Here is a 23,447-nt window from a genome sequence, read left to right as displayed (position 1 = left end):
TAAGTTACATGGTGAACAGTGCAAGGGCAGTCATCACAGAAGCTTTCGGTTTTGTTAATGCATTATGAACTATACACAGTCAGTTCAAATATGAATATTCATTTGATTTTTAAACTTGATTTATATGTGGATACCACATTTCTCTATTATTATTATTTTTAATAAAATGCTGAAGTGGTAGGTAGATAGGAGATAAAGGTAGAAAACAGAGTTTAGTGTTGTAAGAGAGCAAATGTAGATGATCAGGTGTGTGCCTGTAGACTATGACATATACATTTTTTAAATGAAAAGATCAATATTTGTGATATCCAGAAGAGAGTTCACGTTTTGTACATGTAAATATGTCAGATTGATTTAGCCTTAAACCCACACTACTTAGCAACTTTGTAAACTGGGCTTTTTGGCATCATTCATCTATAAAATAGAGGGAATAGTGGTACCCACCCTGTATAGCTCTTATGTGATTAACTAAAATAATGTTTATAAAATCCTTAGCAAATTGCCTTGTACACAGTAAATGTTCAAGTGACAACTAGTAATATTGCTAATAACATTATTGTTTTGTGTGTGACTGCTCCTTTAAGAGTATATCCAGTGTTGGCACACAACAGTGTTCACACAAAAACTTGTACACAAATGTTCATAACAGTATTATTCATAATAGCCCCAAAGTGAAAATATCCCAAATACCCATTAACTAATGAATGGGTAAGCAATTATTGTATATCCATACAGCAGAATATTACTCAGCCCCAGAAAGGAGTGAACTACGGATACATGCTACAACAGGGATGAACCTTGAGAACATATTAAGTGGAAGAAGCCAGACACAAAGGCCACATACTGTATGATTCCATTTATGTGAAATGTCCAGAACAGGTAAATTTAGAGATCTGGCTTAATTTCTTTCATAGTAATTACCATACTTGTATAAGTTTTTAAATGAGAATAGAAAACTCGTGTTTGTCTCGTACCTGTTAAAAAGATTAACCTCTGTTCTTTGTGTCCCTAGCACCAGTTGTTGATTCCTTTTATTTAGACCTAGGAGTATTTACTTTAAGAGCCCTCTTCCAAAGAGAGAACTTTCTTTCTAGTCTCTCTTAACGACAGCCCTTGTAATGTCCCTGGTACCTTCTCAGTGTGTAATCCCAGGAGCTTTGGGGCAACTTTTTAGAAATCTGTCTACTGTCATTGAAGGTTGTACAGTGAACAGTTTTCATGTTATATAATGACTAATATAAAAACTTCATTTATTGTGTATTTAAAGAATCCTCTATAAAGTACTTAGCATTAGTTTGAAAGACTTTTTCTTCGATTCTTAAATTTAAAATCTAATCAAAGTCAAACCATAAATAATTAATTATATATTTGCCTTAAGCTATTTCAGTTTTCATTTTAACTAAAAGATTTATCACTCTGCTTTAATTTTCTTTTTGTTCCGATTTTTTGTGGACTAAATTTCATGCTAAAATAGTAAACAATTTAGATGATAGGGCATTTGAAAAAGGCCAGTCCAAATTACAGAAATGGTTATCATGACTAGGCTTATGACATTTTTCTTACTCATTACTTTTTTTCCATATGTGTCTTTACCCATCTCAGTCAAAGTGCTATATATTAGAAACAGTAGTGTGAAATTAATTTTTAATTTCTAGGAGTCTCCCAAACATTTTTAAACATTAGATATGCAGTAGGGAATTTTTAGGTTAAGAGGCTTAGACCTAGAGGACTGCTTTTTTTGTGAAATATTATAAGAACAAAAAAATACAGAGCAAACTAATGAGTTTCAGTGATTCCTTCACTCAGCTTTTTCAGATTGTAACATTTTGCTGTAGTAGTTACCCAAGGCTTTTTTTCTTTCAATTTTCATTATGAAATTTATAAACATAGAAAAGTTGAGAGAATATATAGAACACTATTCACCTATGTCTGACAACTAGACTTAACAATGAACATTTTGCCATGCTTGCTGTAATATGTGCTTTTTTGCTGAATTATTTCAAAGCTGAACATCATGTCAATTCCCTCAATAGCACATGTCCTACTATGTAAATATTCACATATGTAATTGCAATACCATTATCATACCTAAGAAAATTAAGGGTAATTCTTTGATGTCATGTAATTTTCTGGTTCCTCTGGTTGTCCTTGAAAGCGTTCAATAGGTTTTTCAAAAAATTATTTAAATCAGAATCCAATCAAGGATCATGCATTGTGTTTGATTTTAGTGTTTCTTTTCTCTTTTTAATCTAGAACAGTCCCTCCCCACTACATGAAAATCTTCTCCCCATGCCTTTAATTTATTTGGAAGAGTAAAGTCATTGTGTAGAATTATTAGACAAATTTACATTTTGTGTTTGTCTGTTTCCTTTTGGTAGTATTTAACTTTTCCTTTACCCTCTGTATTTCTTACAAAGTGAAAGAGATAAACCTGGATTCGAGTTTGGATTAACATTTTCTGGTAAGAAAACTTCATAGGTCATGCTGTATAAGTTAAACTGTATTAAAACTGGAGACATATAATGATGGTCTATCCCAACAATGAGTGATGCTAAGTTGATCACTTGGAAAGGTGGTGACTGCCAGATCTTTGCAGTGAAATTATGTCTTTCCTTCTGTAAATCAGTAATCTGCTAGATGATACTTTGGCACCTTGTGAATGATCTGCTCTGTGAGAAGAGTGTTAGAAATTTTTCATCTACATGTTATCTTTTCATTCTTCAGTTGTGTAATATAATGAGTTATAAGAAATATGTATTTGGTCATTCATATGACCAAATACGTATTTCCCAAGTATATTGGTCTTCATCCACAGTTCCTGAAAACAATGCAGAGCCTTAAAGGTGAAACAGGTGCTTTGTCTTTGTTGATAAGGGACTTTTGGACCCCCCAACCCAAGGTGGGGGGGGCTGGACGTTGAGTCAGCCAGTGGCCAATAATTTAGTCAATCATGACTATGCAGTGAAACCCTCACAAAAACCCTGGAGAAGAGCTTCTGCTCCCTCTCTCTCTCTCTCTCTCTGCTCTATTCTGCCTGCTCTGCTTGGCTGGATCCTGCTTCTTGGTCAGAGAGAGCTTCTGTCCTTGGGGAACCAGAACGCCGCCACGCACCACCAAACCAGGCCCCTAGCTCCATGAGGATAGAAGCTACTTTATTTGGGACCTTGCTCTGTGTCTCTTTTCATCTGGCTGTTGTATCCTTTTAAACTAGTAAATGTAAGTGTTTTCCTGTGTTCTGTGAGCAGCTCTAGCAAATTAATCAAACCTAAGGGGGAGGTCACTGGAACCTCCAGTTTGTAGCCTGTAGGTCAAAAGCACAGATAACTGCCTGGGGCTTGTGACCAGCATCTGGAGTGGCCGGTGGAGGGCAGTCTTGAAGGACAGAGCTCCCAACCGGGGAAGTCTCATGCTGTCTCTTGGGCAGATAGCATTGGAATTGAGTTGAGTTCTCAGACACCCTGCTAGTGTTCGAGAACTACTTGGTGGTGTATGTGGGGGGAATACCCCCTCCCACATAGTCAAACACATTGGAATCATGTCCGGGAACCCAAATGAAGTTACACTATTACTGCTGTGTATAATATTGTTATTGTTATACATATATGTAAGTAAAAAAGACACCATTGTGTTTGGTGTTGGAAGAGTGGGAATCACAAGTTGCTTAAGGGTTTCTTTCTTGGGTAAAGTTTTTCTACATAAGAAAAATTGTATTGGGAAAATGTCCAGTAATATCATGACTCAAAATAAATACAAGTAAAAATAACTACAGGGTACCATTTCCATCTTAGATTGGTAGAAATTAAAGTTGAAGGCACAGAGTATTCACAAAGGAGTCTAAGAAGATGCTGGTGGGTGTGTAAACTGTTAACAATACTTCTAGAGGGAACTTAAGCAGCATTTTAAAAAATATTTTTACTCAGGAATACTTTTACTACAAGGAATTTATCCTCTATATACTTGTAAATATACAGCAAGGTGTATATATAGGAGTCATTGCAGCCTAACTTAATAGCATTAAAAAAACATAGAAATAATATAAATATAATCTTTCAGTCATAAAGAGTGATGTCATGATATGGACTTCATCAAACTCAGATTATTCTTGTCAGAATGTTTCCTACAGCATTCCGTTTTTGTTTCCTTGATGCTGTAGCTTTTCTTACCTCAGAAGTGTCTTTTTGGTTTTGTTTTCTTTTACTCTTCATTGTGTATAAACATACAGAAAATGAAAACTAAATTGGATGCCTGTTTTCTAATTCTTACAGTCAGTAGGGATTTGACACTGAAGCACTCAAAATGATACTCTAATTTTCATTGTTTATATGTCTCAGCATCTCATGTAAATCATATAATGGAAAAATGACATTTTAAGTAAGAAAAATGTTGGCTGTATCCTAGTTGTAGTGAAATTCTTGAAATGAAAATACCTGTCACCTTTAATATCTTTAATTTAATGTATTTAATATCTCTATATATTTTTTCTTTTAAACAGTTCGTTTTCCTGAAGATCTTGAGAATGACATTAGAACTTTTTTTCCTGAATATACCCATCAACTCTTTGGGGATGAGTAAGTAACTTAGTAAGGTATTTGCCAAATTAGAATGGCAAAAAAAATCTATTCCTTTTTTTTTAAGATTTAAAAGTCAGACTTTATTTTCTTTACTGTTATTTTTCATACAATTTATTTTAAGATATTTATTAGAATGGCATTTTTGACACTGAGACACCAATTTACAATATAATGCCTATCATTTAATTCTATAGATGCATTATCTCATTTAATTCTTACAACATTTGTAGTGATGGTAATTACCATGTGTTATGTTGTACATACATTGGTGGAACTGGATAGTTGCCTAAGGACATATGAAGAGCCAGATTTCAAATTCAGTGTTTGACTGTGTAGCTCATTTTCATAACTACTACTTTTTTTTCCTATTTCTTTGCTATTCTGCTTCTAGTACAGGATGTACTCCCCTAAAGCTAGAAAGCTCAAGTTGTTATTCTGTGACAAGTAAGCAGTTAAGAGAATTTTATTTTTTAAATCAGCTTTCAATATATGCCGTGAAATTGTCAGTGCAACTCTTTAATTTCCTATACCTTTATTACATTATTAGAACACTCAGTTAACATTTTTTTTAACTTCTGGATTTGAAAAAAACTTAATTTGCCTGAAGTTGCAAGAGTAGTTTTCTGTATATCCTTTATCTAGATTCACCAGTTGTTAACATCTAGCCATTTTGGCTTTAATCTTCTTCTTTTCTTATGTAAGTAAATTGATATGTTGTTGTTGGTTTGAGATGTATCTTGATACCTTACTCCTAAATTCTTCAGTATGTATTTCTTAGGAAAATAGCCATAAGTAGAATTTTCAAAACTTAGAAAATTTAACATTGATACAGTACTGTTTTCTAATACACAGTTCACATTTCAAATTATGCTTGTTGATTCCCAGTGATTCTTTTATAACAGTTTTTTTTCCTATCCTGGATCCAGTGAAGAATCATATTACATTTAGTTGTCATATCTGTTTAGCATCTTTTAATCTGAAGCAGTTCCTCATCCTGTCTTGTTTTTCATGACATTGAAATTTTGGTATAGATATCCTAGTTTTATAAACCTTCATTTTGGATTAGTTTGTTTCTTCATGATTAAGTTCAGATAACACATGTTTTTGTAGTGCAACGATAGAAGTTGTATGTGTCCTTCTCATGTGTGTCATATCAAAAAGTTCATGATGTCAGTTTGTCCCACTGTTGGTTCACTTAGTTTAGAGGTATCTGACAGATTTCTTCATTATAAGGTTAATGTTTTTCCCTTTGTTATTTATATGTAATCTGTGGGGAGACACTCTGAGACTGAAAATAATCTGGTTTCTCATCAAACTTTCACCTGATGGTTGCCAATCCATTAAAGATTTTTGTCTAAATCAGCGTTTTACTATATGTTAGTAAAATGGTGATTTTCTAACTCTGTCATGCCTTCTATATTTATTAGTTGGCATTCTACTACAAGGAAGAGCTTCTCTTCTTCCCCTTATGTTTTTCTTCATTTATATCAGAAAAGACTCAAGAATTTATTTTTTAATTCAATGGGTTATAATCTGTTACTATTATTAATTTTGATGCTTAAATTATCCCAGATTCAGCAAGTGGCTACCCTTTCAAACTGGCTGTTGAGTCCTTTTGATATACCATCATGATTTTGGGGACACTTTACTTTCTGATACAGTAAGATGTTCCACATTTATCTTGTACTTTCTTTAGTAGTTCTGGAGTTGGCCATTTTCAAGGAACCCTGGTAGGGAATGCTATTTAGGCATAGTTAACATTTAAAATATTTCCCTTCATGGCTATTTTCCCTGTGCATTATTTCAACATTGTTGACATATTTAATGTGTTCTTAAATTAACAAATGACTCCTCACAGAAATTTCCTCAGAATTTCTCATTAATGTATCAGAGTAGGCATTTTTTTATGTCTTTTTTAAATATTAGTGATTATATTTTATTATATGTTGCTTCATGTCAAAATTTGATCCTTTTATACTGTAAACAAGTTTTATTAAAAAATAAGAATCTTTTCTCTTTGCATTCCTATCTTTAAGGAGCTATTTCTTTTATTTTCTTCTTCTATTTAAAATCTCTCCCTGTGGTAATATCTTAGTGGGTAGAATCTAGTTTTAAGGTACTGCTGCTTAATGGCATTTTGCACACTCACTCATGTTTCGCATATCATTAAAAGTGGTATGCTCGCATACCTGTCTTCTAAGGTGGACAGGTGACAGTCACATACTCGGGAAAACTCTTGTGTCTAAAGACCTAAGCATGACATAGGTCTTGATCCTAGGATCATTGCCACTCTTTTCTACTGCATATAACTTTCAGAGTCCTGGAATAGACACTGCTTGTATTTCATTTTTGTAGCCTAGACAGAAATATGGAAATGACACTAGCTTCCAAGCACTCTCTTTCTCAGAATTCACTTTTCTTTAAAAAAGCTTTATTGAGATATAGTTCACCATACAACTTATCTACATGTTCACCATACAACTTATCTACATACATGTACAATTTGATGGTTTTTAGTATATTCAGAGTTGTGCAGTTATTACCACAATAATTTTAGGACATTTTCATCACTTCCACCAAAATACCCATAACCAATTAGCAGTCACACCCTTTCCCCCGACCCTTCCTAGCCCTAGGCAATCACTAATCTACTTTCTGTCTCTGTAGCTTTACTTAGTCTGGATATTGTAGAATTCACTTTTTAGAAGACTCCTTTTAAGCTGGAGAAGGAAATAGCAAGGTGTAGATGGACAGCAGGGAGGAGCATTGGAAAAATAGCAGCAGCTCCAGATCTGCTTTCTGACTTCATAGATGGGTATAATTAGACAGGTGCTTTCACCACTTTCAGTAGCTCTGGATGTTGGGGAGGGAGTCAAGTGGTAAGTTAGAGGGACTGAGCCTTGACTGCTTGCCTAGACAGGTACGAGTTTAATGCTACTCCTCTCTGATTTGAAATGTCTTCTCTGTACTAGTAACAGCAGCCCCAGTAGCAGTAGTAGAAGTGTTTAGCATTTACTGAGTACTAAACAACATTCCAGTCAGTGTTACAAGCAGCTTTACATGTGTTAACTTGCTCATATAACCCAAACAATATCTCTGAGGTAGATGCTGGCATTCCTTTATTTTAAAAATGTGAAAAGGTGAGGCATGATTTCATTACAGCCATTTGTTTGTTCCCCCTTTTTAAAATTAGTTTAAAATCTTGAAACTACCCATGAAGTTAAACTTGTTTATATAAAGAATTAATACTTTGTAATGATTTTATAAAGACTCTTTCTGGGGTCTTAGATTACTGCTGTTTTTCTTTCCCTTTCAGTGAAACTGCTTTTGGTTATAAGGGTCTGAAGATCCTGTTATACTATATTGCTGGGAGCCTATCAACAATGTTCCGTGTTGAATATGCATCTAAAGTTGATGAGAACTTTGACTGTGTAGAGGTAAGAACAAATAAATTCTTTTTTAACTGTTTTCCAATTGAGTATAAAACAGTTTTAAAATGTAAAGGTTTGAGGGAGGAATCTGTTATATAGTAGCTTTAAAACCACATATTCAGTCTTTAATTATGGAGATGATTGCCTGCATGTCATTTCAGCTAAGCTTATGATCATGATCACTATCTGTGTCCTGGGTGGACCTTCTCCATAAAAACCTTCACTTTTATGATCAGAGCTGTATTTTATTTTTGTTTTACTGTGGACATGAAAGTTACATCTTTCCAAGAAGTTAAATAAGATGGAAGAAAATAGCTATACTTTCTGCTTCATGTAGAAAATTGCTGCAGTTCTAATCTCACAGACTTTGCTAATGTATTTCTTTATGAACATGGATAATTAAGCTGATTGCATTATAAAACTATTTGTAACAGATGGACCAAAAGAGGGAAAAGACAAAGATAGGTACTGAAGAGTATGCATTTGTAGCAGGCTGAATTTTGGCCCTCCAAAAGACAGTATGACCACAGAGGCAGAGTGATGTGGCCAAAAGCCAAGGTATGCTGGTAGCCACCAGAAATTGAAGCAGCAAGAACAGATTCTCCTCTAGCACCTCTGGAGGTATCATGGTCCTGCTGACACCTTGATTTCAGCTCAGTGGTACTGATTTTAGGCTTTGCCTCTAGAGGGAGAAAATAAGTTTCTTTTGTCATAAGCCTCCAAGTTTGTGGTACTGTATTAAAACAGCTACAAAAAACTAATATGAATTTGTGTATCAGGAAGTGGGGTGCTACTGTATCAAATAAATAAAACTAAGAATAATGTCTTTGGAAATGGGTAATGGGTACAGAGTAGAAGAATTCTGAGGCATGTGATAGAGCATAGATTGCATTTAACAGACTCAGCAAAAATATGGATGTTTAAGGAACTGATGAGGGCTCAGAACAAAGTTAGGAGCATGGAAGAGAATATCTATATTTTAGAAAATACATATATTGTTATAAATAGAATGTTGGTAGAAATAGGAATGTTAAAGGTACCCTCTAGTGAGGGATCAAAAGGAAATGAGGAACATGTTATTGGAAAGTGGAGGAAAGATCTTTCTTATTGTAAGTCCAGGGAGAGGAAAATACCTGGGCTAAATACCTCTAAAAACCGAAATCAGAGGAGAGGAGCCAAGATGGCGGTGTGAGTAGGACAGTGGAAATCTCCTCCCAAAAACATATATATTTTTGAAAATACAACTATTGCTAAAAGAGAGGCCAGAAGATAAAGGAGAACAGCCAGGCTACATCTACATCTGCGAGAAACCAGTACCTCACAAAGGGGGTAAGATACAAGCCGTAGCCCGGCAGGACCCAAACAACACCCCTACCCCAGCTCCCCGCCAGGAGGAGAGGAGTCAGAGCAGGTAGGGAGTGGGAGCCCAGGACTGCTAAATACCCAGCCCTAGCCATTTACACTGGGAGCACAGACACACAGTGCGTGGTGTGCTGGATATTAGGGAAACGGAACAGTAAAACCTGAGAGTGGGTCCCCACAGCCGGCACCCCTGGAACAAAAGAAAAGCGAGTGCTTTTTGAAAGTCTTAAAGGGACAGGGGCCTCACAGCTGGATGGAAGCTTCCCAGCACACTCAGTCCAGCAGCTGGGAATCCTGGGGAACTCCAGGCGCCATAACCCCCTGGGCGGCAGTGCAGCTTGGAGGCCCCTCACGGCGATAAACAGCCTCCCGCCTGTTCCCCCTCCGGCGCGGCCCCACCATAGCAGAGGAGCAGCCTGAAAGTGGCCATGCCTACAGCAACCGCACAGAGCTTACTCCACAGCGGTCCGGGCAGGAATCAGAGACCCCATCTGCGCACAACTGCCTAGCACAAGCCGCTAGGGGTTGCCGTTCTCCCAGGAGAGGAACGCGAGGAGCAAGCAGGAAGGAATTTTGTTCTCCCAGCTGACACATGTGCCATCTGCCCATCACCATGAAAAGGCAGAAGAATTTGATTCAGACCAGAATCACACAGACATACTCTCCTGAGAGGGAACCTGGGAAGGTAGACCTAACCAATCTTCCTAAAAAAGAATTCAAAATAAAGGTCATAACCATGCTGATGGACTTGCAGAGAAATATGCAAGACCTAAATAAGGAGAATACAGAAATAAAAAAATCTCTGGAAGGACTTAAAAGCAGAATGGACAAGATGCAAGAGGCCATTGATGGAATAGAAACCAGAGAACAGAAATGCAGAGAAGCTGATACAGAGAGAGATAAAAGGATCTCCAGGAATGAAAGAATATTAAGAGCACTGTGTGAACAGTCCAAACAGAACAATATAAACATTATAAGGGTACCAGAAGAAGAAGACAGAGAAAAAGGGATAGAAAGTGTCTTTGAGGAGATAGTTGCCGAAAACTTCCCCAAACTGGGGGAGAAATAGTCGCTCAGACCACAGAAGTCCACAGAACTCCCAACAGAAGGGACCCAAGGAGGACAACACCAAGACACATAATAATTAAAATGGCAAAGAGCAAAGACAAGAACAGAGTTTTAAAGGCAGCCAGAGAGAGAAAAAAGGTCACCTACAAAGGAAAACCCATCAGGCTATCATCAGACTTCTCAACAGAAACCTTACAGGCCAGAAGAGAATGGCATGATATATTCAATGCAATGAAACAGAAGGGCCTTGAACCAAGGATACTGTATCCAGCATGATTATCATTTAAATATAAAGGAGGGATCAAACAATTCCCAGACAAGCAAAAGTTGAGGGAATTTGCCTCCCACAAACCACCTCTACAGGGTATTTTAGAGGAACTACTCTAGATGGGAGCACTCCTAAGTCTAAACAGATGTCACCAGAGAAAATAAAATCACAGCAAAGAAAGCAGAACAATCAAATACTAACTAAAGGCAAAAAATAAAATCAACTACCCACAAAAGCAGTCAAAGGAAACACAAAAGAGCACACACACACAAAAAAAACACCTAACACACAAAGAATGGAGGAGGAGGAATAAGAAGGGAGAGAAATAAAGAATCATCGGACTCTATTTATAATAGCTCAATAAGTGAGTTAAGTTAGACAGTAAGATACTAAAGAAGCTAACCTTGAACCTTTGGTAACCACGAACCTAAAGCGTGCAATGGCAATAAGTACATATCTTTCAATAATCACCCTAAATGTAAATGGGCTGAATGCACCAATCAAAAGACACAGAGTAATAGAAAGGATAGTCAAGCAAGACCCATCTATACGCTGCCTACAAGAGACTCACCTTAAACCCAAAGACATGCACAGACTAAAAGTCAAGGGATGGAAAAAGATACTTTATGCAGACAACAAGGAGAAAAAAACAGGTGTTGCAGTACTAGTATCAGACAAAATAGACTTCAAAACAAAGAAAGTAACAAATGATAAAGAAGGACACTACATAATGATAAAGGAGTCAATCCAACAAGAGGATATAACCATTATAAATATATATATGTACCCAATACAGGAGCACCAACATATGTGAAACAAATACTAACAGAATTAAAGGAGGAAATAGAATGCGATGCATTTATTTTAGGAGACTTCAACACACCATTCACTCCACAAGACAGAAAATAAGTAAGGACACAGAGCCACTGAACAACACACTAGAACAGGTGGACCTAATAGACATCTATAGTCTATTAGCAACAGGATACACATTGTTCTCAAGTGCACATGGAACATTCTCCAGAATAGACCACATACTAGGCTACAAAAAGAGCCTCAGTAAATGCAAAAAGATTGAAATTCTACCACCCAGCTTCTCAAACCACAAAGGTATAAAACTAGAAATAAATGGTACAAAGAAAGCAAAAAGGCTCACAAACACATGGAGGCTTAACAACATGCACCTAAATAATCAATGGATCAACAACGAAATCAAAATAGAGACCAAGCAATACATGGAAACAAATGACAACAACACAAAGCCCCAATTTCTGTGGGACGCAGCGAAAGCAGTTTTAAGAGGAAAGTATATAGCAATCCAGGCATATTTAAAGAAGGAAGAACAATCCCAAATGAATAGTCTAAAGACACAATTATCGAAATTGGAAAAAGAAGAACAAATGAGGCCTAAATTCAGCAGAAGGAGGGACATAATAAAGATCAGAGAAGAAATAAATAAAATTGAGAAGAATAAAACAATGGAAAAAATCAGTGAAACCAAGAACTGGTTATTTGAGAAAATAAACAAAATAGATAAGCCCCTAGCCTGACTTATAAAAAAAAAAAAGAGAATCTACACACATCAACAGAATCAGAAATGAGAAAGGAAAAATCATGATGGACCCCACAGAATTACAAAGAATTATTAGAGAATACTACAAAAAATTATATGTTAACAAGCTGGAAAACCTAGAAGAAATGAACAACTTCCTAGAAAAATACAACCTTACAAGACTGGCCAAGGAAGAAACAGAAAATCTAAGCAGACCAATTACCAGCAAAGAAATTGAAATGGTAATAAAAAAACTGCCCAAGAGCAAAACTCCCGGGCTGGATGGATTTACCGTGGAGTTTTATCAGTCATGCAGAGAAGACATAATACCCATTCTCCTTAAAGTTTTCCAAAAAATAGAAGAAGAGGGAATATTCCCAAACTCATTCTATGAAGCCTGCATCACCTTAATACCAAAACCAGGCAAAGACCCCACCAAATAAGAAAATTACAGACCAATATCCCTGATAAACATAGATGCAAAAATACTTAACAAATTATTAGCAAACCGAATTCAAAAATACATCAAGAGGATCATACATCATAAACAAGTGGGATTAATCTCAGGGATGCAAGGATGGTACAACATTCGAAAATCCATCAACATTATCCACCACATAAACAAAAAGGACAAAAATCACATGATCATCTCCATAGATGCTGAAAAAGCATTTGACAAAATTCAACATCCATTCATGATAAAAACTCTCAGCAAAATGGAGATAGAGGGCAAGTACCTCTACATAATAAAGGCCATATATGAAAAACCCACAGCCAACATCATAGTGAACAGAGAGAAGCTGAAGGCTTTTCCTCTGAGATCGGGAACAAGACAGGGATGCCCACTCTCCCCACTGTTATTCAACATAGTACTGGAGGTCCTAGCCACGGCAATTAGACAAAACAAAGAAATAAAAGGAATCCAGATTGATAAAGAAGAAGTTAAACTGTCACTATTTGCAGATGACATGATATTGTACATAAAAAACCCTAAAGACTCCGCTCCGAAACTACTAGAACTGATATCAGAATACAGCAAAGTTGCAGGATACAAAACTAATACACAGAAATCTGAGGCTTTCCTATACACTAACAATGAACTAAGAGAAAAAGAAATCAGGAAAACAATTCCATTCACAATTGCATCAAAAAGAATAAAATACCTAGGAATAAACCTAACCAAGGAGGTGAAAGACCTATACCCTGAAAACTACAAGACATTCTTTTTTTTTTTTTTAGATAATTATTTTTTTTATTGAACGGTAGTTGACACACAGTATTACATTACATTAGATTCAGGTGTACAACATAGTGATTCAACATTTACATACATGACAATTTTAGGTACCAGCTATCACCATACCAAGCTGTTACAATATCTTGACTATATTCATTACATCCCGGTTACTTATTATTTTACCATTGGAAGTGTATACTTTTTTTTTTTTTTTTTTTTTTTGTGAGGGCATCTCTCATATTTATTGATCAAATGGTTGTTAACAACAATAAAATTCTGTATAGGGGAGTCAATGCTCAATGCACAATCATTAATCCACCCCAAGCCTAATTTTCATCAGTCTCCAATCTTCTGAGGCATAACAAACAAGTTCTTACATGAAGAACAAATTCTTACATAGTGAATAAGTTCTTACATGGTGAACAGTACAAGGGCAGCCATCACAGAAACCTTTGGTTTTGCTCATGCATTATGAACTATAAACAGTACAAGACATTCTTAAGATAAATTAAAGGGGACACTAACAAATGGAAACTCATCCCATGCTCTTGGCTAGGAAGACTTAAAATTGTCAAAATGGCCATCCTGCCCAAAGCAATCTACAGATTTGATGCAATCACTATCAAATTACCAACAGCATTCTTCAACGAACTGGAACAAGTAGTTCTAAAATTCATATAAAACCACAAAAGACCCGGAATAGCCAAAGCAATCCTGAGAAGGAAGAATAAAGTGGGAGGGATCTCGCTCCCCAACTTCAAGCTCTACTACAAAGCCACAGTAATCAAGACAATTTGGTACTGGCACAGGAAAAGAGCCACAGACAGTGGAACAGAATAGATTCTCCAAACATTAACCAAACATATATGGTCAATTAATACACGATAAAGGAGTCATGGACATACAATGGGGAAATGACAACCTCTTCCACAGCTGGTGTTGGCAAAACTGAACAGCTACATGTAAGAGAATGAAATTGGATCATTGTCTAACCCCATACACAAAAGTAAACTCAAAATGGATCAAAGTCCTGAATGTAAGTTGTGAAACCATAAAAGTCTTAGAAAAAAACATAGGCAAAAATCTCTTGGACATAAACAGGAGCGACTTCTTAATGAACATATCTCCCCAGGCAAAGGAAACAAAAGCAAAAATGAACAAGTGGGACTATATCAAGCTGAAAAGCTTCTGTACAGCAAAGGACACCATCAATAGAACAAAAAGGCATTCTACAGTATGGGAGAATATATTCATAAATGACAGATCCAATAAAGGGTTGGCATCCACAATATATAAAGAGCTCACGCACCTCAACAAACAAAAAACAAATAATCCAATTAAAAAATGGGCAGAGATGCTGAACAGATAGTTCTTCAAAGGAGAAATTCAGATGGCCAACAAACACATGAAAAGATGCTCCACATAGCTAGTCATCAGAGAAATGCAAATTAAAACCACGATGAGATATCACCACACACCAGTAAGGATGGCTACCATCCAAAAGACAAACAACAACAAATGTTGGTGAGGTTGTGGAGAAAGGGGAACCCTCCTACACTGCTGGTGGGAATGTAAATTAGTTCAACCATTGTGGAAAGCAGTATGGAGGTTCCTCAAAGAGCTCTAAATAGAAATACCATTTGACCCAGGAATCACAGTTCTGGGAATTTATCCTAAGAATGCAGCAGCCCAATTTGAAAAAGACAGATGCACCCCTATGTTTATCACAGCACTATTTACAATAGCCAAGAAAAGGAAGCAACCTAACTGTCCGTCAGTAGATGAATGGGTACAGAAGAAGTGGTACATATACACAATGGAATATTAGTAAGCCATAAGAAGAAAAGAAATCCTACCATTTGCAACAATATGGCTGGAGCTAGAGGGTATTTTGCTCAGTGAAATAAGCCAGGGGGAGAAAGACCGGTACCAAATGATTTCACTCATATGTGGAGTATCAGAACAAAGGAACAACTGAAGGAACAAAACAGCAGTCTATTCACAACACCCAAGAGAGGACTAACAGTTACCAAAGGGAAAGGGACTGGGGAGGATGGGTGGGAAAGAAGGGGAGAAGGGGGGGAAGAAGAAAGGGGCCCTCACGATTAGCATGTATAATGTGGGAGGGGGGTATGGGAAGGGCTTTGCAACACAGAGAAGACAAGTAGTGATTTTACAGCATCTCACTACGCTGACGGACAATGACTGTAATGGGGTTTGTGGGGGGACTTGGTGAAGGGGGGAGTCTAGTAAACATAATGTTCCTCATGTAATTGTAGATTAATGATACAAAAAAAAAAACCAAAATCAATCAAAGGTAGAAATAAAGTTTAAAATCCGTTTATTGCTTACAAACTGCAGTCTGGCCCATCTCTCTCTCTCCTGCTCCAGCAGCAGCAACACTGACCCTCCCTTCACCTTTCAGGTACAGATAAGCCCTCCATTTCCCAGGTAATTACCCACTGATATGGAGATGAACTTCTCTCCACCCCTGAGGAATTATGCAAATCCACTAAAGCCATACTTCTCTCCACCCTTGAGCTCCTGTTGATATGCAAATATACTAAAACCAGGTGAGATATTCTGGAAATATTACAATTTTACCCACAGCCCACCCCTCCAGAAATCTCACCTTACAGTTCACTTGTTTCCCCTCTTGTGACCAATCTAATAACATACAATGGCAGCAGCAATAAAATCTTGATAATCCTCAATCCAGAGGATTCAGCCTATGCAGATTAAGTAAATGTACTTTACAGCACAATCTCTCACTAAGTACAAAATATGTTTCTACACTTGTTTACTCATTCCTAACAACCATGCTAGATTGCTGACAAAACTTTTTCCAAATATTAGACAAAGTCAGGCCTTTAAGCATTTTTTTCTTGACAACAGCAACACAGTCATGATAATTCTCAAGCCAGAGGATTCAGCTAGGTTTAAAGTCCCATGCAGATTAAGTCCAAAGCTCATCCATTCCTGCCATCATGGGGCAGCTGCAGCCAGGGGGCCCATCCAGGACACAAGGACTGTAGAAGCAAATAACTGTGATTTTGGGGGGCCACTTTGGTGTTATTTCAGGAATACATAGGAGGCCAACTTCCAGGCCTTTTCCCCAAGGTGCCAGAAGAGCCAGCCATCACCAGTCAATGTGTCAGAATGTCCAGGGCCACATCCATCTTATTCCTAATTACTGCACCCATCCTTGCAATGCATGTCCAATAATCTGGGTGCTTGATTGCTCTCAATCACTGGCGACTGGCCATAGGCTGCAAAGAGATGCTCCAGGCTCCTCTTGGTGGTTTGCCTATCTGCAAAACGTGCAGGAAAAGCAACCAATGGTCCAGTAGCTGTGTCCACACATGTCTTGGCATACTGATATCCTGATATGGGCAGAGGCCCCAAATAGTCTATTTGCCACCTGACAAGGGGTATAGGCCTCCGGACTATTGTCCCATGTTGCTGTGGGACACGGTGTAAGTCCCTCTTAGAGCACACAAGGCACTCCTTTCAGGCTCTGCTGACTTCTTCCAAGGTCAGTGGCAAGCCCCACCTATGGGCTACAGCCCACATTGTCTTTTGCCTCACGTGCAACAAACACTGGTGTAGCCATTGGACCACATTGGAGGCAGGCTTTCCTTCTAGCCTGTGCACCTGGGCCAATCTGTCTGCTTCATCATTCCCTCGGGATGCCAAAGGCAAATGGCCAATCACATGATACACGGTAGGTGTCTATGCCACACTAGTCTGGCCTTTGGGTCCAGTCTCTCACCCACCCTGTGATGAGATAGGTGGTTATTACCTTGGTTGGAGCTGTTCCAGCAATGGGCTTCATATCAAGGTGGTCTGGACCTCTGCTTCTTTCCATAGTTGTAACCAGGCTCCAGCCCGCAGCAGGAGCAGCAATAGTGACAGAAGCAGAAGCCTTAGGCTTGGGCCACAGGCCGGTGTCAGCACAGCCAACAGTGGTAGTGGCGCCTTCATGACCAGCTGAGTGTAGACACGTCCCTTGGTGCAAGTGCCGCTTCTCCCCATAGTATCTAGGGGTGGCCCTCCCAAAGGTCGCACCCATTACGACAGATTTCAGGTTCAGGAGAATCCTGGTGACTACCGCCAGCTGTAAGTCCGGAGAGAGGAAATCCCCAGGTAAAATACCTCTAAAAACCGAAATCAGTCAAAGGTAGCAGTTTTAAAGTTTAAAATCCATTTATTGCTTACAAACTGCAGTCTGGCCCATCTTTCTCTCTCCTGCTCCAGCAGCAGCAAAACTGGCCCTTCCTTCATCTCTCAGGTACAGATAAGCCCTCTGTTGCCCACGTAATTACCCATTGATACGGAGATGAACCTCTCTCTACCCTTGAGCTCCTGTTGATATACAAATATACTAAAACCAGGTGAGATATTCTGGAAATACTACAATTTTGCCCCCAGTTATATAGTGCCAGGAAGCCTAGCTGAATTGTGCCCTGCATTTATGTGGAAAGCAGACCTTGTAAGCATTGAACTTGGATATTTAGCTGAAGAGATTTCTAAACAATATTGAAGCTGTGGTCTTGTTTCTTGCTGCCTGTAGTAAGATGTGAGGAAAGAAATTGAGGGAAGAAATGTTAAGCAAAAAAAGATCCAGGATTTGATGATTTGGGAGATTCTCAGCCTATCCAGATTTCAGAAAACACTATTAGGGGATTCATTGTCAGGAAAGTGTGCTTGGAGAGAAGGCCAACAATCTGGCTAGGTAACCTTTTGCTCTTGCTGAAGAGATTAGCTATATGACTCATGGATATCCTCAGCAAAATAGAGACCAGGGAGGATCTGTGGAGGGACCATCTTGTCTAATCATGTGGACCCTTATGGTATGTGCAGGTGATCCACAAGGGTTTTAAGAATGTAATATCATCAGAAACACTGTCATGGGTGAGGGAAGGATGATGACCTTCCAAATACATGGGCAGGAAACTGGCTGATAACACTACTCAGCTGCAAATGTGTTGCTACCCTGCAAGAAAAAGGAAAATAACCGGATGGGGCTGCAGGCCATAGTACTTGAGGCCTTGAAGCCTAATGGAATTTGACCTGCTAGAGTTTGAAACTGCATAATAGTAACAGTGACTCCTTTCTTCCTATTTTCTTCCTTTTGCAGTAGGAAAGTCTATAAATTTTACCCCATGTTTGTCCCACCATTTCATTTTAGAAGTGATAACCTTTTTTTCTAATTTCACAGTCTCACGGGTGGAAAGGAATTTTGCCCTGTGATGTAGCATACCTAGGCTCACTTATACCTGATTTAGATAACTTAGATGATGAGATTTTAGAATCGAGTTGATGCTGGATTGGTTGAAACTTTGGGGGATGTTGGGATGGAGAAAGTGTATTTGCATGTTTGGGATGGACATGAATCTTTGAGAGATCTTAATAAAAGTACATGTTTTAGAGTTCTGTTTCTGGCATTCCTATTTGAAGCCATTGAAACTTCTCATCAAGAATTACTTCACAGAGTTGTTTGTTTTCTTTTTAGTTAAATGCCATTTTTATTACTGAATAACATTTATAAAATTAAAAATTGAAAATTGCCTTCTTGTGGTAAAATCTCTCACCCTTTGGACTTATGAAATCTAGCAAATTTTATCAAATCAAGTCTGTCATATTATTGATAATACTATATACACCCAAATAGGCAGAGGATTAAAATGTGGAAAATGAAATTCTTATGTATTACTACTTACTGGATGTCATAACTTTCTTCTATAGAAGTAGCAGTTTTCCTAAGGATCAACAATGAAACCAACTTCTTCAAGCCTTTAAACTGACTTTGAACTTCTGACTTTAATCTTTTGCCAACCTCATGCCTTATCGTTTGTTTGTTAAAAATCTTTTCTATTGATTACTTGGACTAGTTGATTTGGCCCTTTTTGTTGTAATTCTGTTGTTTTAAGCCTTTAAGCCTATCCTGTTAGGCTTAAAGCCTGTTCTCTTGTTTAAGCCTTTAATTTTTTTTGGTTTTCTTTTATTGTAAAGGATTACCTAAATTCACACAATGGTATTAAACTAGCCTTTTACACAGACTTGTTAAAATGGAATTTACCCATAATTAGATATTTCTAAGATTGTTAAACTCTGAAGCCTAGCTAGATATTCTTCCTAAAAAATGCAGGTAGTATTTTTCCTTGTGTTGCACAAAATTCATTGTTTGAGGGTTTTTGTGTGTTTCATTTTTTTTAAGTTACAGCTGATAATACTGAATTGATTTCTTCCAAAAGAACTATTGACAAATAGTTTAGTTATTGATAAATCTTTCAAATACTGTGGGCAGTGAAAATAGCTGTGTGTTTTCATTAACTTCTAATTGTTCCATTTTGAAAATCAGATCTTTCCATTTACAAGTACTATGTTAGGAGTAAGGAATCTATCTTTTGCAATGTCTTTCTGTAGGATTAATTGCTTCATGGTCAAAGATCATTTACTTAAATTACATGTTCATGCAAAAACTTTTTTTCCCCTTATAAAAGAGGACAGGTGGTAGATATGGCAGGAAGGAACTTTACTCTTCTGTTTGCATTTAGAATATTCGTTCCATAGTGCCTTCTGTGTTCTTTATGCCAGAGATACAGTGGCAAACAAAACAGTTACTGCTCTCATTGAGCTTACATTCTAGCCAAGAGGAACAAATAGTTAATAAATTCATAGTGTTTTGAAGAAACATTTTGCTGGTTTCTGAATGAAGAGGAGCCAGCCATGTAATAACCGGAGGAGAGAACTTTGTAAGCAAAGGAACTAGCATATGCAAAGGCCCTGAAATGAGACCATGCAAGGCATTTTTTTAGTCTAGAAGGATCACCATAGTTAAGTTACTGTGGTGATGGAGAGAAGAGCAGGAGATGGTAGAAGCAGTTAGCAAAATTAGTTCATATGGGACAAGAATAGTTGATAGCCTTTAGAGGTTTTAACTAGGTGAGGGTAATAGGATATGGTTAATTTTTTAAAAGATGATTCTGGCTGCTGTGAAGAAACAGTGTAGAGGGTAAGAGTGAAAGAAGGGAGATCAACACTGCAGTGTTATAGACAACACTGCATTTAGTTGCCTGATTGATAATATATTTTGGAAGTAAAATCAGTAGGATTTGCTGTTGAATTAAATGTGATGGATGAAGGAAAAAGGAACAAGCAGGACCCCATTACTTAAGCGATAACAGTGCCATTAACTGAGATAGGATTAGAGAAGTAGATGTAAGTGGAAAAAATTAAGATTTTTGTTTCTGATGTGTTAGGTTTGAGACTATTACATATAACATTTCATTTGAATTTTTGCAGACTATACTGTGTAGTGTTATTTTTGTGTATGAAGAATAAAACCTTTTAGATGGTAAGAAACCACAGCGAATCTGCTTAGAAGTTAATTTGTGTAATAGAATTTTGCCATAACATTAATCTTTCTTATCATCCATTCTTTCTCTTTTCCAAGCGGAGTTCTCTGATTGCAAGTAAAATTTTTTAGTCACAAGTAAGATGCCTGTAAAAAATCTCTACTAACCAACATCTTCAAAGACAACATAATTATCCTAAGTTTTGCAATACAATAAGTACGGTTATTCAGACACTGATGGTTTGTTCAGCTTATGGTTGTCTCTGACCTTTGCTTTTATCAGTACCTCCTGCCCCCTCCCTTTTATTTATTAATTGAAGTACAGTTAATATAGAATAGTCTATTAGTTGCAGATGTACATCATAGTGGCCCAATATTTTTATATATTACAAAATGATCCTCTTAAGTCTAGTTACTATACAAAGTCACAACAATATTACTGTTTTCCCTATGCTGTATGTTACAGCCCCATGATTAGTTTTATAACTGTAAGTTTGTACCTTGTAATCCACAAGACCCTATTTCACCTGCCCTTCAATCCCTCACCACTCTGTTCACTAGCAGTTTGTTTCCTATATTTGAGTCTGTTTCTGTTTTGTTTTGTGTTTTAGATTGCACTTAGTATAATACCCTCTAGGTCCATTCATGTTGTTGTAAATTGCAAGATTCATTATTTTTTTATGGCTAATATTTCATTATTTACATGTACCACCTCTTTATCCATTCATCTGTCAATGGACGCTGAGGTTGCTTCCATATGCTGGCTGTTTTAAATTTAAATAATGCTGCAATAAAGGGTGCATATATCTTTTCAAGCTGGTGTTTTCATTTTCTTTTGGATTTACCCAGAAGTGGAATTGCTGGATTGTATGCTAGTTACAGTTTTGAGGAACCCCCATACTGTTTTCTGTAATGGCTGCACCAATTTATATTCCCACCAGCAGTGTACAAGGTTTATCTTTTTTCCACATCTTCACCAATACTTGTTATTTTTTTGTCTTTTTGATAATAGCCAATATGACCAGTGTGAAGTGATTTGTCATGGTTTTTATTGGCATTTCCCTGTTGATTAGTGATGTTGAACATATTTTCATGTGTCTGTTTCATGTTCTCTATGTTTTCTTTGGAAAAATATTCAAGTCCTTTGACCATTTTTTAATCAAGTTTGGTTTTTTTAATACTAAGTTTAAATTCTTTATATGTTTTGAATTTTAATTCTTTATTGGATGTGTTATTTACAAATATCTTCTCCCATTCAGTAGGTTGTCTTTTCATTTTGTTGATATTTTCCTTTGCTTTGCTGAAGCTTTTTAGTTTGACGTAATCCATTTGTTTATTTTAGCTGTTACTGTTCTTGCCTGAGGAGACTAGTCCAAAAAAATATTGCTAAGACTGATGTCAAAGAGCTTATTACCTGTGCTTTCTTCTAGGAGTTTTATATTTCAGGTCTTACATTCAAGTCTTTAATCCATTTTGAATTTATTTTTATATGTGGTAGAAGATAGATAGTGGTCCAGTTCCATTCTTATGCATGTTACTGTCCTGTTTTCCCAGCACCATTTATTGAAGAGACTGTCTTTTCCCCATTGTATATTCTTGCCTCCTTTGTTGTAGATGAATTGACTGTATAAATGGGTTTATATCTGGCTATTTGATTCCATTGATTTCTGGGTTTTGCCAGTACAATACTATTTTGAATATTATAGCTTTGTAGTGTAGTTTGAAATCAGGCACTTGAAAGCTCCAGCTTTGTTGTTCTTTCTCAAGATTGCTTTGGCTATTTGGGTTCTTTTGGGGTTCCATGCAAATTTTAGGATTCTTTGTTCTAGTTCTATGAAAAATGCCATTGGTATTTTGATGGGGATTGCACTGAATTTGTAGATTGCTTTGGGTAGTATATCCATTTTAACAATATTAATTCTTCCAATCCATGAGCATTGGTGTATCTATTTATTTGTAACATCTTCAGTTTCTTTCATCAATGTCTTACAGTTTTTAGAGTCTCTGCCCACTTTCTTGAGGTAATTTCATTGCTTTTTAGTGAAAGGTGTATACAGTTATTCAGTCTTGCTAATCACTAGCATTTCTATGAAAGGTTTGGTAAAGGAAATTGAAATACATCAGTATGGTATGTATGAAATTTCAATCATCTCTTTTATCCTTGTCTCCCATTAATAAGAATTGAATTTGAGAGTAGATGAGAACAGATTCTTAATTTTCTGGATTCCTTAGACTCTTATAGCAAAATTGTTTGCCCTTATAAAAATTTGATCTTGAGGGAGTGAAAAAATAATCTTTGGAAGAATAATAATATTTCACTATACTTTTTTGATAATTGTCATAGTGTTTTAATGAGTAATGTTTTTTATGAAATAGTATTCATAAAGTTGATAAAGAGCATAAAATTATACATTGAAATTTTTGTCATAATTTTTTATTTCTGGTAGCAAAACAATGTAGTATAAATAGACAGTACAATCTTTGTTTTTCAGTAGTGAAAAAGTTCACACTGTTTCTCTAACAATACTTAAATTTCTGTAGCTTAAATATGGTCAGAGAATGTAATATTGAGCAAATTAAGGAGATATGGAAAAAATT

The 23,447-nt window shown here is 36.8% G+C and overlaps 1 protein-coding gene across 3 annotated transcripts in view; it reads left to right on the top strand.

The window, feature by feature from the left end:
- Nucleotides 1-23,447, top strand: part of HAT1 (histone acetyltransferase 1) — a 69,949-nt gene that overhangs the window by 9,242 nt on the left and 37,260 nt on the right. For all 3 annotated transcript variants that reach the window (XM_036879132.2, XM_036879133.2, XM_036879134.2), the window contains exons 3-4: nucleotides 4,493-4,568; nucleotides 7,888-8,008. In XM_036879132.2, the coding sequence (XP_036735027.1) occupies nucleotides 4,493-4,568; nucleotides 7,888-8,008 (197 nt within the window). The remainder of the gene's footprint in view (nucleotides 1-4,492; nucleotides 4,569-7,887; nucleotides 8,009-23,447) is intronic.

This window comes from Manis pentadactyla, chromosome 6 (assembly GCF_030020395.1).
Source record: "Manis pentadactyla isolate mManPen7 chromosome 6, mManPen7.hap1, whole genome shotgun sequence".
NCBI classification, from domain to species: domain Eukaryota; kingdom Metazoa; phylum Chordata; class Mammalia; order Pholidota; family Manidae; genus Manis; species Manis pentadactyla.
The sequence above is the reverse complement of the archived record's forward strand: the minus strand, read 5'-3'. Positions and strand labels throughout refer to the sequence as shown.